This window comes from Oncorhynchus nerka, linkage group LG18, assembly GCF_034236695.1.
Source record: "Oncorhynchus nerka isolate Pitt River linkage group LG18, Oner_Uvic_2.0, whole genome shotgun sequence".
Classification (NCBI taxonomy): Eukaryota; Metazoa; Chordata; class Actinopteri; order Salmoniformes; family Salmonidae; genus Oncorhynchus; species Oncorhynchus nerka.
This window is the reverse complement of record NC_088413.1, coordinates 65,891,160-65,906,850: the sequence shown is the minus strand read 5'-3', so window position 1 is coordinate 65,906,850 and position 15,691 is coordinate 65,891,160. Positions and strand designations below refer to the sequence as shown.

The 15,691-nt window shown below is 39.2% G+C and overlaps 1 protein-coding gene across 1 annotated transcript in view; it reads right to left on the bottom strand.

Annotated features, from left to right (window-relative positions):
* LOC115146347 (beta/gamma crystallin domain-containing protein 1-like) overlaps nucleotides 1–13,219 on the bottom strand; it is a 59,847-nt gene extending 46,628 nt beyond the window's left edge. The window contains exon 1 of the mRNA XM_029688374.2: nucleotides 12,657–13,219. Within this exon, the coding sequence (XP_029544234.2) occupies nucleotides 12,657–13,003 (347 nt within the window). The 5' untranslated portion in view covers nucleotides 13,004–13,219. The remainder of the gene's footprint in view (nucleotides 1–12,656) is intronic.
* Nucleotides 13,220–15,691: the final 2,472 nt, after the last annotated feature.

Genomic DNA, 15,691 nt, shown 5'->3' with positions numbered 1-15,691 from the left:
CTTTAAAGAGACACAACAGCACCACCTACTCAATGCTCATTGGTGTCAGTACAAAGCTCTAGGCTACGTCCAGCCCTGTCCGTCCTTTGATTGTGTCAGTAATTATGCGTTGATGCCTAATGCATCACTCTATCACCATGTTAATGAACATTCATTAATTAACGTTTGATTGCTTAATCTGCTTAAAGTCTATATTAGTAGGTCATGGTTTTGTATGTATTGTGATCTTTTTTTCTGCTTTCTGATGTAGTGTTGATGAATTTGTTTTGTTTTGTTTTCTATTTAGTGTTTGAAATGCACTTTACAAATTAAATATTGTTATTATTATTAATTGAACCTGTGGATGTAGACAGACATCTGAAAAAAGTGGGGAGAGAAAATAATAAAGACCAATCGAGCAGGGATCAACACTAGTGTCACTCAGACATAGTGGTTACATGGTTACTGACTCCTTGCTAAACACCTCGCTCAATGGGTAAATGGCTGTTAAGCTAAGTATTTCCTAGTTTTCTTAATGCATGCATTTTGTTTTTAAATGACCTAATAAAGGACTAGTTAAACAATACATTTCATTCAGGAGAGAAAATTCTACAAGATCTCTCAACCTTGGTTCCAGGTTCATACCATACACATTCCATTTCACTGAAGACAAGATGCTTAAAGTTCTTAGTCCTATAGACTCCAGAACCAGTCAGCCATGGCGGTTAAATTCCAAGCATATCGCTCTGCATCCTCCACTGTCCCACCCCCTTATTCCCACCCCTCCTCACTCTGCCCTCTGTCTCACTCCTCCCACCAATCACTCACTCCAACCCCTCCCTTCCTCCCTCTCGCCGACCCCACCACGTTCTCTGTCTCTACCTGCAGGGCTCTGTCTGTTACTGTCTATATATTACTATATATATATATATATATATATATATATATATATATATATATATATATATATATATATAAATTCAAGTTAGACTTCTCAAAAGGCACCGAATTGATGTAACGAAACAGGGATCACTGAGCTGACATAAACAGAATGGAGAATCAATGTCTTATCTAATGGTCCTAAAGTAGGCACTATTTGTCAAAGCTTTGCTGGCTAAGTGCATTCCTCTGGAGTGACTCTGCTGATCTAGGGAACAAGGGGCAGGTATGTGAATAAATTATGTCACATCAGAGGAGATTTACTGCAGATTTCTCTGATAAAGAAAAGCCGTTCAAGCCTGGGGGATATGAATCATGTGATTGGAACTACAGTAGAACCATCTAGAATGTCTTGCAATGGTGATCAATCAACACATTTGATTGATATGTCTGAAACATCCTGTCAGATGATGAACTTCGCCACTGTGTCTGCATGCTGCGTCTCACCACAATATTATCAGTCAAACATTGTGGCAGCTTTCCTTTCGCTCTACAGGAAGTTGCATACAAACACTCTCCCTTGGTCAGCTGGGATCAAAGTCAAAGCAGGGAGCTGGAGAGAGACCACTGACAGACTGACTCTGATCTGCAGCAGTTGGCAGTCAGGCTGCTTCTGTTTATTGTTCCCCTGGCAAACTCCATCAACAGACGTGCAAAGAACTGGTTATTACAGATACTATATGTCAGCTTCTGTTTGTATGTACACAATCTGTACCTGAACTGCCACATTCCCACAAAACCTATAGACAATAACATCCAATCATTCAAATGTATAATGAATCATAGGATATGAATCATACAGTAAATGAATCATAGGATATGAATCATACAGTATATGAATCATACAGTATATGAATCATACAGTAAATGAATCATAGGATATGTGGTGTGTTAGAAATTGCTTCACTTGATCCTCCAACCTACCTGGCCCTGGTCCACATCCTCCTCCCAGGCACACACCACAACGTGGCTGTGACACATCATACTGGAGAACTGTCAGTACAGAGGCTAGTAAGAATATCAAACACGAGTCCACTCAGCTATACTGCTAGAGACTTGTCTGTAAAGCTCATAGCCTCAAGTTCTCATTCATTATCGTGGCGAAACATGCGTGTTGGGGGAGTAGGACTACAGGAGAGAAATTAAACAAAAATATTCTCATTCATGCTCTGCTCTTATGTTACTCCTGTCCAAAACATTAACTGACTACATAGTGTAAAATGTACAATACAACCACAAAGTGCATACACGGATGAACACAAATATACATACAGTACTCATAGGCCTACACTGCATTGCACCAGGCCTAAGAACACCCATTAACTGTGTGTAATCCACAATATACCATGGGCTGTCATGCCTTATTACTTATTATAAACAGGGTAGTTTGAGCCCTGAATTCTGATTGGCTGAAAGCTGTGGTATATGAGACAATATACGGTACCATTGGTATGACGCAACACTACTTGTGTACTGTTCTAATTACATTAGTAACCTGTTTATAATAGCAATAAGGCACCTCATGGGTTTGTGGTATATGGCCAATATACCATGGCTCAGGGCTGTATGCAGTACTCAGTGCTGCCTCATGCCCAAGAACAGCCCTTAGCTGTGGTATATTGTCTATATACCACAAACCCAGGCCTTATTGCTTAAAAATGTCATTACTCAATTCATATACTTTAGCACACAGAAAGAGAGCAAACACATGCCAATCAAAATGAACCCTTTCTGTCACAAAAAGCTGTAGGCCTAAATTGATCTATCGATTCTATACACTACAGTACAGTACAGTATGATACGCATAGAAGTAAAATAAAAATACAGTTATTCAAGCTGTAAGGTTGTGAATGTTTGGTCAAACTGTGCAAACTGAATATGTGGGTTCTATCTAAAACCGAAACATCACTTCCTACTATTACTTCGAATGAAGGAAAATTAGTAAGGCCAAACAAAAAAGGAACTCCGTTTCAGGTATGGTTGGTCTTATAATTCCAAAGGAACTCTGTTTCAGGTATGGTTGGTCTTATAATTCCAAAGGAACTCTGTTTCAGGTATGGTTGGTCTTATAATTCCAAAGGAACTCTGTTTCAGGTATGGTTGGTCTTATAATTCCAAAGGAACTCTGTTTCAGGTATGGTTGGTCTTATAATTCCAAAGGAACTCTGTTTCAGGTATGGTTGGTTTTATAATTCCAATATGGGTCAGCAGGGCAGCAGATATTAGAAAGGGAAGCTGAAAAATGCTAGAAGAACTAAAAGCCATGGGTTACTAGGTTAGAAATGTTGAAATGGAGATTTATGATCAAGCAAGAATCTGAAGTTTACTTAAAGCATCTACAGCACAAAATAACCTTATGGCACAGTGCAAATGGTATGTGACATGTCTTTTCTCACCCACAACCATAACTTCAGGCATGCTGGAGCCATGAACTACTGTAGCAACACACTACACCTCACACACTTTTGGCTTGCAGTCTGGCAACTGTGCCTCCTAACAACCCAGAAGGATATCATTCCATATCCTTATTCTAGGATTGTATGACTACTCCGTACACACTTTCAGCTGAGGGCCATTTGAGACCGTACACTTATTTTGAGGAGAAGACATGTCATTCAAGAGGGTAAAAGCTACTGCAAAACATATACCTGATGACTGAGAATAAAGGACAGTACTAGCTACTGTAGGGTGCTAAAAAATGGGGTTGTAAAGGTGTTGTTGACAGAGAACGATAGAAGGTTTGTTATGTTATGTAAACTGAATGGTCTGTGTTTCTTTGATGGTATCAGTAGGAGGAAAACAACATTGTCTCTGAATTAATTTGATTGAATTTGATTTATTAGGATCCCCATTCTGTATACTTCTGGCCCTTCTTTGGACACTGTGTTAACAACCCTCCAGGCAAGCTTCAATGCCATACAACTCTCCTTCCGTGGCCTCCAATTGCTCTTAAATACAAGTAAAACTAAATGCATGCTCTTCAACCGATCGCTACCTGCACCTACCCGCCTGTCCAACATCACTACTCTGGACGGCTCTGACTTAGAATACGTGGACAACTACAAATACTTAGGTGTCTGGTTAGACTGTAAACTCTCCTTCCAGACCCATATCAAACATCTCCAATCCAAAGTTAAATCTAGAATTGGCTTCCTATTTCGCAACAAAGCATCGTTCACTCATGCTGCCAAACATACCCTTGTAAAACTGACCATCCTACCAATCCTCGACTTTGGCGATGTCATTTACAAAATAGCCTCCAATACCCTACTCAACAAATTGGATGTAGTCTATCACAGTGCAATCCATTTTGTCACCAAAGCCCCATATACTACCCACCATTGCGACCTGTACGCTTTCGTTGGCTGGCCCTTGCTTCATACTCGTCGCCAAACCCACTGGCTCCATGTCATCTACAAGACCCTGCTAGGTAAAGTCCCCCCTTATCTCAGCTCGCTGGTCACCATAGCATCTCCCACCTGTAGCACACGCTCCAGCAGGTATATCTCTCTAGTCACCCCCAAAACCAATTCTTTCTTTGGCCGCCTCTCCTTCCAGTTCTCTGCTGCCAATGACTGGAACGAACTACAAAAATCTCTGAAACTGGAAACACTTATCTCCCTCACTAGCTTTAAGCACCAACTGTCAGAGCAGCTCACAGATTACTGCACCTGTACATAGCCCACCTATAATTTAGCCCAAACAACTACCTCTTTCCCAACTGTATTTAATTAATTAATTTATTTTGCTCCTTTGCACCCCATTATTTTTATTTCTACTGTGCACATTCTTCCATTGCAAAACTACCATTCCAGTGTTTTACTTGCTATATTGTATTTACTTTGCCACCATGGCCTTTTTTGCCTTTACCTCCTTTCTCACCTCATTTGCTCACATTGTATATAGACTTGTTTATACTGTATTATTGACTGTATGTTTGTTTTACTCCATGTGTAACTCTGTGTCGTTGTATCTGTCGAACTGCTTTGCTTTATCTTGGCCAGGTTGCAATTGTAAATGAGAACTTGTTCTCAACTTGCCTACCTGGTTAAATAAAGGTGAAATAAAAATTAAATAAATAAAAATGATCTGAAGCCAATGGTGACAGCTCGTCTTACTGGGGTCCGACATGTAACTAAAAAGACATTACAGACAAAATACTTTACAATTGACATACATTTAAGAACATTAACATGTAGTGTTGGTGTGTGTGCATCTATGGGGCAGCAGGGTAGCCTAGTGGTTAGAGTGTTGGACTAGTAACCGGAAGGTTTCAAGTTCAAACCCCCAAGCTGACAAGGTCTGTCTTTCTGCCCCTGAACAGGCAGTTAACCCACTGTTCCTAGGCTGTCATTGAAAATAAGAATTTGTTCTTAACTGACTTGCCTAGTTAAATAAAGGTAAATAAAAAAAAATTCAGTCGCACATACCTGTCAGTACATACACACAACAAGTAGGTCACATGTTGGGACTCTGAAAAGACCCCTGGTGACATGTCTGATGGGGTAAGTGTGTGTGTCAGTGCTGTGTGTAACAATTTTGAATTTCCAACACATTAACATTTCTCATAAAAACAAGAAGTGCCCGTAATTTCCTATAAAATATCAATTTACACCATTTGTTATATAATTGATCTTGGTTTCTACAGTTTCTTCTTATTTTTGCTGAGTTTAGTCACATATTTTCTTAACTCCAGTCAGTTGCTCAGCCAGACTTATTAGCCACTCATTTTGCCCCATCTCTGACAGTTTTTTCGGAAGTTTACATATACCTTAGCCAAAAACATTTAAACTCAGTTTTTCACAAATCCTGACATTTAATCCTAGTAAAAAAATCCCTGTCTAAGGTCAGTTAGGATCACCACTTTATTTTAAGAATGGGAAATTTCAGAATAATAGTAGAGATAATGATTTATTTCAGCTTTTATTTATTTCAGCACATTCCCAGTGGGTCAGAAGTTTACAATCACTCAATTAGTATTTGGTAGCATTGCCTTTAAATTGTTTAACTTGGGTCTAACGTTTCAGATAACCTTCCACAAGCTCCCCACAATACGTTGGGTGAATTTTGGCCCATTCCTCCTGACAGAGCTGGTGTAACTGAGTCAGGTTTTTAGAACTCCTTGCTCGCACACGCTTTTTCAGTTCTGCTCAGAAATGTTCTATGGGTTTGAGGTCAGTGCTTTGTGATGGCCACTCCAATACCTTGACTTTGCTATCCTTAAGCCATTTTTCCACAACTTTGGAAGATTGTTTGGGGTCATTGTCCATTTGGAAGACCCATTTGTGACTAAGCTTTAACTTCCTGACTGATGTCTTGAGATGTTGCTTCAATATATCCACATAATTTTCCTACCTCATGATGCCATCTAGTTTGTGAAGTGCACCAGTCCCTCCTGCAGCAAAGCACCCCGACAACATGATGCTGCCACCCCCATGCATCACAGTTGGGATGGTGTTCTTCGGTTTGCAAGCCTCCCCCTTTTTCCTCCGAACATAATGATGGTCATTATGGCCAAACAGTTCTATTTTTGTTTCATCAGACCAGAGGACATTTCTCCAAAAAGTATGATCTTTGTCCCCATGTGCCGTTGCAAACCGTAGTCTGGCTTTTTTATGGCAGTTTTGGAGTAGTGTCTTCTTCCTTGCTGAGTGGCATTTCAAATTATGTCGATATAGGACTCATACTTTTGTACCTGTTTCCTCCAGCATCTTCACAAGGTCATTTGCTGATGTTCTGGGATTGATTTGCACTTTTCGCACCAAAGTACATTCATCTCTAGGAGACAGAACACATCTCCTTCCTGAGTGGTATGACGGCTGTGTGGTGCCATGATGTTTATACTTGCGTGCTATTGTTTGTACAGATGAACGTGGTACCTTCAGGCATTTGGAAATGGCTCCCAAGGATGAACCAGACTTGTGGAGGTCTACAATCTTGGCTGAGGTCTTGGCTGATTTCTTTTGATTTTCTCATGTCAAGCAAAGAGGCACTGAGTTTGAAGGTAGGCTTTGAAATACATCCACAGGTGCACCTCCAACTCACTCAAATTATGTCAATTATCCTATCAGAAGCTTCTAAAGCCATGACATCATTTTCTGGAATTTTCCAAGCTGTTTAAAGGCACAGTCAACTTAGTGTATGTAAACTTCTGACCCACTGGAATTGTGATATAGTGAGTTATAAGTGAAATAATATGTCTGTAAACAATTGTCAGAAAAATTACTTGTGTTATGCACAAAGTAGATGTCCTAACCGTCTTGCCAAAACTACTAAAACAAAGACATTTGTGGAGTGGTTGAAAAACAAGTTTTAATGACTCCAACCTGAGTGTATGTAAACTTCCGACTTCAACTGTACATTCAGCAGTCCATTAATTAGTTGGTGTGTGTAAGTGTCTGTGTGTGCTGCGGGGTTGAAGCTATGGACCCACAGGCTTGGCTTTCTCATCCCTTCCAGGCTTTTGGGATGGAGGACGGACAATGAGCCTTTCATTGTGGATGTAAGCAATGAACGCATGCATATTTGCAAGGTCAATTACACTGGATAGCACTTTGTGAGTCCCACCATGTACAATCAGTGGTGTAGAGGCTAAACGCAAGTAAAATGCAGTTTGTCCACCTTTTGTATTTTGCGCGACAGTTTACCCACCTTCAGTGGAAAAATGCACTGAAAGTATAGGAAGCAACTGGTAACAGAATTGACCAACACTACTTTTTTTACCACTACATCACACAATAGAATGTATTTGTCTGACAGTGGAACCCAGTTAGGTTGTGGTTGTTGGTTATCATCTAGTGGGGATGTGGTATGGAATATGTTAATGGAAAACATATATACTTGCATAGCCATGAGAAGAGTCTATAGCTTGTTGAAAGTAATGTATTATCTTAACTTTACCTCCACCGTAAGGACAACATAACACTGTCATGGTCATGAGATAACCGCCATGAACAATTAGCAGCTGTCGTGACTGTTTATGCTGTATGTCATGTGTAGCTTCAAAATACATTTAAACTATTGAGAAACATTTCCTCAACCTCATTCCTCAGCTTTCCAAACAGTGGCAGGGTTAGGCTGTTTAAAATGACAGACTGCACATTTAAATCCACCAAACATTTAAGAACAAAAGAACTATAAAATACAGCTTAACATAATTTGCTTTCCATTTTTATTTTCACCTCTTTCACCCCTATCACACCTTGCTGTTAATTCTCTTGCTTTTCCCATTGATATGCTGTTGCTGCTTGCTGGTAAATTTCCCATTTTGTCTCACAGATGGATGGATGCCAGTCATGACCCAAACTTCAGATCAAACCTGTCTGCCTTCAACAGTTAACAAAACCGGCGCAAGTCCGAACTAGACAAGCAGGAACAAGACACCTCACTGGTTTACCTGTACAAACTGCCACAGGGAAAAAGATTCACTCTGCTCTGCGTTTAAAATGAAATGAATACATCAAAACACATTTCAGTCGACAAACACCTCCGGTGCGGTAGGACACACACGACCATAAGGAGGATTATTTAGTTTAACTTGAGAAACATATGTCTGGTCTGGTGGTGTTTTGTTACAGTATTTATTTATTGTTTACTTAAGAATGTATTTACAAAATAAACTGAACACTTGTTTTTTCTTAAAACTGCATTGTTGGTTAAGAGCTTGTAAGTAAGCATTTCACTGTAAGGTCTAGACCTGTTATTGTATTCTGTGCATGTGACAAATACAATTTGATTTGATTACCCGGGATTCAGGATTGTAATCTACGTAAATATTTGAGGAGCTCAGTTTATCTTTATAAGTGTACAGAGTGCAGATGGAGAAGTGCATATTACCGAGCCTGGTCCCAGATCTGTTTGTGCTATCTTGCCAACTCCTTGTGACTCATTGTTTGGAATGAAAATGACATATTACCCAGCCATACCAGATAGGCCTATATCTGTTGAAATCCAGTAGCTGATCCCAACTACATTGCTACACACACACACACACACACACACACACACACACACACACACACACACACACACACACACACACACACACACACACAACTAATAGCTATTGTTACACTGTGCAGGTCATGAGCAATCACACATTATTTGATAAAGAAAGTACACTGTAAAGGAGTGGTCGTGAAATTGACAGTAATTTACAGGCAGCTCAGTGTCAAGTAAAATGATGTATTTCATATTACAGTACACCTACTGTAATATAAATATGGTATCAAAAAAAGTACTGTGTAATGACACATAGTACAATACTGTAAAATGTACTGTATTAGGACTATTCTGTCAAAAAGTAAATTCTACCGTAATCGTGATGAATTAATGAATGGATAGATTAAATTCATTGAGGGAGGGGGTTTGTATTTCACAGTATTTTATTGTAATTACAAGGGATTGGCACAAGCAGCTTGGCCGCTAGGTAAAGTGTTTGCATATAACAGCATATTAATGAATATATGGTGTTTTATATCACTTGCACTTCTAGAGTCCTTAACAAAGGCTTCCAAACCGGCAGCGACTACAAGGCAAAACAGACCAAAAGGAAATGGCAAAATGCAATCTGTCCCCTATATACTGTATTTCAAATTGATTGGGCACTATAACCACATACTGTACCAGTTAAATTGGTACAGCATTTTCACAGGCCGATTTCTTTTCCATCACTCACAGCTGAAGATATTAACATTTTATATTCATCCAATGACTGCCATGTTTTTGGATGATGTGATGATATTGTCGCTGCTCACGCTGGTTCCTGTGCGCTCTGAATACTAGTGTGCATGTGAAGTTGGGCTGTGTAAAATATAGACAGTCCATGAATCAGTGTATGCGAACGTGAGTAGATTATGTTGAAAACAACGGTCAGACATCTTGGACGCAGTCTCCAGTTCTTTCTACCTCAGTGGTGAAATTACAGTACCATTTGAAAATTAGAAATTCTTTCCCTGCCCACCACATTTTCACACAATGCACCATCATTTACAGTATGCTGCAGTAAAATGTTTCAGGGTATTTTACTGTTGATATCCCCCAAATTACTGTAGAAATTACAGTTTTCCATTTCAGTGTAGCCAGTTCTGATATTGCTTAAAATATAAGACAAGACAGTGGGATAAGGATTAGGCCATCAGTTGAGGATCTGGGATAACTCCATAGTGATTTAAAAGCTAAGCTATTCTTAATCACATCTCTGATTGTGCATAACTTATTGCTCAATAAAGTAAAATCCCCAATAATTAATTATAGAGGGCTTTTAGGGTAGGCAAATCATACTGTTGAAATCAGTCTATATATTAATTTGTTGTCAGAAGTATAACTCTCCCTGAGATTAGGTGTCTATATCATAGCCTAAATGCTGGCTAACTGTACATTTGAATACCAAGCAGGTGCTGACAGGTATCAACACAGGTAGGCTGCACGGTAAGACATGAATGGATGGCATGAGCAATTGGGGGCAAACTAGGATAGGTAGGCCTATCTATTTTGTGTCTTACCTTTAACCACAAAATCTAGGCTACCTACAGTGCCTTCAGAAACTATTCACACCCCTTGACTTTTTCAACATTTTGCTGTGTTAAAGCCTGAATTTACAATGGATTACATACAAATGTATAAAAAATGAGAAGCTGAAACTTCTTGAGTCAATAAGTATTCAACCTCTTTGTTATGGAAGCATAAATAAGTTCAGGACTAAAAATGTGCTTAACAAGTCACATAAGTTGCATGGACTCACTCTATGTGCAATAATAGTGTTTAACAAGACTACTTCATCTCGGTACCCCACACATACTGAATCTGTAAGATCCCTCAGTCGAGCTGTGAATTTCAAACACAGATTCAACCACAAAGACCATGGAGGTTTTCCAATGCCTTGCAAAGAAGGGCACCTACTGGTAGATGGGTGAAAAATACAAAAAGCAAACATTGAATATCCCATTGATCATGGTGAAGTTATTCATTACTCTTTGGGTGGTGTATCAATACAGCCAGTCACTACAAAGATACAGGTGTCCTTCCTAACTTAGTTGCCGGAGAGGAAGGAAACCACTCAGAGAGTTCACCATGAGGCCGATGGTGATTTTAAAACAGTTACAGAGATTATTGGCTGTGATAGGAGAAAACAGGATGAATCAACAATATTGTAGTTACTCCACAATACTAACCTAATTGACAGAGTGAAAAGATGGAACCCTGTATAGAATAAAAAATATTCCAAACATACATCCTGTTTGCAACAAGGACCTAAAATAATACTGCCCAAAAAAAGAGGAAAGCAATTAACTTTTTGTTTTGAATACAAAGTGTTATGTTTGGGGAAAATCCAAATTTACCCCAAAAGCCATATTTTCAAGCATAGTGGTGGCTGCATAATGTTATGGGTATGATTGTAATCATTAGGAACTGGGGAGTTTTCCACAATAAAAAATGTACCTCTATGGGATCTGTGTCCCGTCCATGGGATGGTTGAGCTAACATAGGCTAATGTGATTAGCATGAGGTTGTAAGTAACAAGAACATTTCCCAGGACATAGAAATTTCTGATATTGTCAGAAAGTTTAAATTATTGGTAATGTAACTGCACTGTCCAATTTACAGTAGCTATTACAATTAAATAATACCATGCTATTGTTCGAGGAGAGTGCACAGTTTTGAACTTGAAAAGTTATTCATAAATAAATTAGGCACATTTGGGCAGTCTTGATACAAACGGTTGCACAGAAATGCAATGGTTCATTGGATCAGTCTAAAACTAGTGGCCATAATCTAAATTCCGCTTGGGCTGGAATTACACATTATGGCCTTTCTCTTGCATTTCAAAGATGATGGTACAAATGATTTTTTTTTCAACTGTTATTTTTTCCTTTGTATTATCTTTTACCAGATCTAATGTGTTATATTCTCATACATTCCTTTCACATTTCCACAAACTTCAAAGTATTTCCTTTACAATGGTATCAAGAATATGCATATCCTTGCTTCAAGGCCTGAGCTACCTGCAGTTAGATTTGGGTATGTCTTTTTAGGTGAAAATGGAAAAAAGGGGCGGATTGAAAAACACTTAAGGAATGGAGCTATAAGCGCAGGCTAAATCCTAGAGGAAAACTTGGTTCAGTTTGCTTTCCACCAGACACTGGGAGATGACTTTACCTTTCAGAAGGACAATAACTTAAATCACAAGGCCAAATCTACCCTGGGGTTGCTTACCAAGAAGACAGTGAACAATCCTGACTGGCCGAGTTACAGTTTTGAATTAAATCTACTTGAAAATCTATGGCAAGACCTGAAAATGGTTTTCTAGCAATGATCAACAACCAATTTAGAGCTTGAAGAATTTAGAAAACAATTATGGGCAAATGTTGCACAATTCAGATGTGGAAAGCACTTAGACACTCACAGCTGTAATCACAGCCAAAGGTGCTTCTACAAAGTATTGACTCAGGGGTGTGAATACTTACGTAGATGAGATATTTCTGTATTTCACTTCCAATACATTTGAAAACATTTCTACAAACATGTTTTCACTGTCATTATGGGGTATTGTGTGTAAATGGATGAGAAAAATAAATCCATGAAATTCCTTTTGAATTCAGGCTGTTCAACAAAATGGTGAATAAGTTTTAATAATTTATGAAGGCACTAAATGGTGTATCCTGGTACACAAATCAAGGTGATAATAGACCTACCCCAGTGAGCACAATTTCGATAAGGTAAATAAAGGTTTCATTTACATGTTACTGCTGAAGCTGTGGAGCTCGTCAGCACCGTTATAGGACAGTGGGTCGTCGATGCGCCCTTCCTCCTTTGAGCCTTTCTTCTTGAGCTGCAAGGACAAGAACCGCTTCTTCTTCTTTTTCTTCTCACTTGCTTGACTCCTATGCAGCGTCCCATCCAGGGGGCTGACGGGACTGACAAGTTCGGGACTCGACGGTAAACTCGGGCCTGGGCTCGCAAACTCCCCATCTCCATATGAAGTTGCATCTTTAAATGTGTGCTTTTCCCCGTCCCTGTTTTCTTTATCCAGTGACTTTGTTTTATGAAACAAATTCTTAATTTTTAATGTTCCAGATTTACTCATGGTTGCCCGAAATGCTGCTTTAAAAAAAAAGTCGATAAGAGACTTATTTGAAAAAAAAACTATACAACAATCGAAATGTAAAAACAAAAAAATTGATAGAACCAATCCATGCAGACTATTTGTAGACGACAGCGATTGAAAAAGCGCATACCAAGTGCCCAAGCGCGTGTTTCCAAATGCGCAGCGATAAAGATTCTCTACCCGTCTACCCGTGAAACTCCTAAATGTTTAAACTCCCTCACTGCCGAGTGTCGTCTTCCGGGTATTAACGGAGTTCAAGCACATATATAGTAGGTAGTCTTGGTTCATTTTCAGAGCCACCTGCAGCTACAGGTAAAATGTGTTCATATCTGTCACAGTGATATATGACATAAATAACACATTGCTCACGCAGAGCTGTATGCACCTTTCTGCACAGCCTGGCCTCAGAGCAATACGAAATGTACTTTTCATCTTTCTGAGGACCTCCAAGTCTATGATACCTATTATTAGTCTAATAAATGACTTGAAACATAAACAAAAGTAGAGGTTGGACAGGCGGGTGTAATCCACAACCATTTAGCAATCTTAAGGTTATATGTACGAGTTGCATCCGGGACAACTGTAGAATTTAAGCTAACCCTTCCCCTAACACTTATTATACATTTAAAAAATGGGTGGTTCTAATCTTGGACGCTGATGGGTTAAAACCGTATTCCAGCAGATGTCTATTCAACAAATTGCCAATGGCTAAAAATATTGAAATGCCTATTTACTCTGTTCCATCTCACTGCGCAATCCACTGTCTCATCAGCCCAGCCAGCCAATTTCTAAACTCCACTGTAAAAAGCATCTAGAAATGAGCTCCCATTTCTTTTAGACTAACAATTGGTTTTCAATAGTGGAGATTTGCATAAAACTTGTGGTCTGTCTCTGACATTTGGAACATTGTTTCAACATTGAAATTCGATCTCATGTCCCATAGTAATGAACGTGTCGGGGTTGGGATGAGACAGAAAGGCAGGGAGGCAGCTTTTCTCAGCCAGTTGAAATCATGAATCAGCGTCATTTTTATGGACATATACAAATAAATGTCAATCGAAAACAGGGTAAAACGTGTATTAATGTTAGCGGTTTTTGGCTAGCTCTGAACATCAGTGACCTGACGAGAGTGCATTTTTACTATGCCAGTTGAAATCGCGCATCATTAGCTCATTCTTACGAATGTATCCAAATAAATGCCACTAGAAAACAGCTTAAACAAATGCAAATGCAGCTACTATAATGTTATTCTGGCTGCACTGTTTGATGTGACTGTAAATTAGCCGTAGTTGGCTAGCTAGCAAGGGATAAGAACGCTGCCAGCCAGTATGGTAATAGAACATTTAGAACCAACGACTGGGTCACGTCCATAGATACAGAACAAAAGACAGAACAAAAGACATAACGACTGGGTTGCGTCTCCGGCAACTGAATGATAGAACGAACAACCAGCCGGCTTGGGTAGCAACCCTAGATTTGTGTCAGAACTATATTTTGTGGAAAGATGAAATAGTACTTTAAGGATCTGCCCCTTTAATTTTTTTTTTTTTGCCTAAAATGACATACCCAAATCTAACTGCTGTAGCTCGGACACTGATGCAAGGATATGCATATTCTTGGTACCATTTGAAAGTAAAAACTTTGAAGTTTGTGGAAATGTGAAATGATGTACCATCATCTTTGAAATGCAAGAGAAAGGTCATAATGTATTATTCCAGCCAAGGTGCAATTGAGATTTTGGCCACTATTTGGCAGCGGTGTATGTGCAACGTTTTAGACTGATCTAATGAACCATTGCATTTCGGATAGTTTTTTTAACCAAGACTGCCCAAATGTGCCTAATTGGTTTATTAAATACTTTCATGTTCAAAATTGTGCACTCTCCTCAAACAATAGCATGATGTTCTTTCACTGTAATAGCTACTGTAAATTGGACCGTGCAGTTCGATTAACAAGAATTTAAGCTTTCTGCCAATATCAGATATGTCTATGTCCTGGGAAATGTTCTTGTTACTTACAACCTAATTCTAATCGCATTAGCCTACGTTAGCTCAACCGTCGCGTGGAAGGGACACTGATCCTGAATAAGATTTGATTGAAAATCAACAACACCCGTGCCAATATCCTCCAAACACCAGCTTCTTGGGGCATTATCACTTAATTAACCCAATTCACTTAACCTGCAACGTAAATTCTCCTAACCGTTGCATTTTAGCTAACCCTTCCTCTACCACTTATTCTAAACTTAACCCAATTCACCTAACCTGCTACTTAAATTCACCTGACCTTTGTCGTTTTAGTTCTCCTAACCTTTGCCATTAGTTCCCCTAACCACCAAAGTAAATTCTCCCCATAATTATCTTTGGTTGTTAGTGCAAGCAACCTGGTCTCAGATAAAGATGTGCAATACTATACATCCTCTACGATGTATGAAAAGTTATCGAATTCAATTCTGAGCCCGGACTCAAACCAAGATCTCTAGTGGCACAGCTAGCACTGCGATCCAGTGCCTTATACCACTGCACCAATCGGGAGGCCTGGCATTCAATTCTTAATCTATTGTATGACCGAGTAAGCCATACGATACTATACGATATTAAAAAAAAGAAAGAAGTTATATCCAAACTGTGTCAAGTGGGAATTGTGTGCTGTAAAAGCCTAATCACT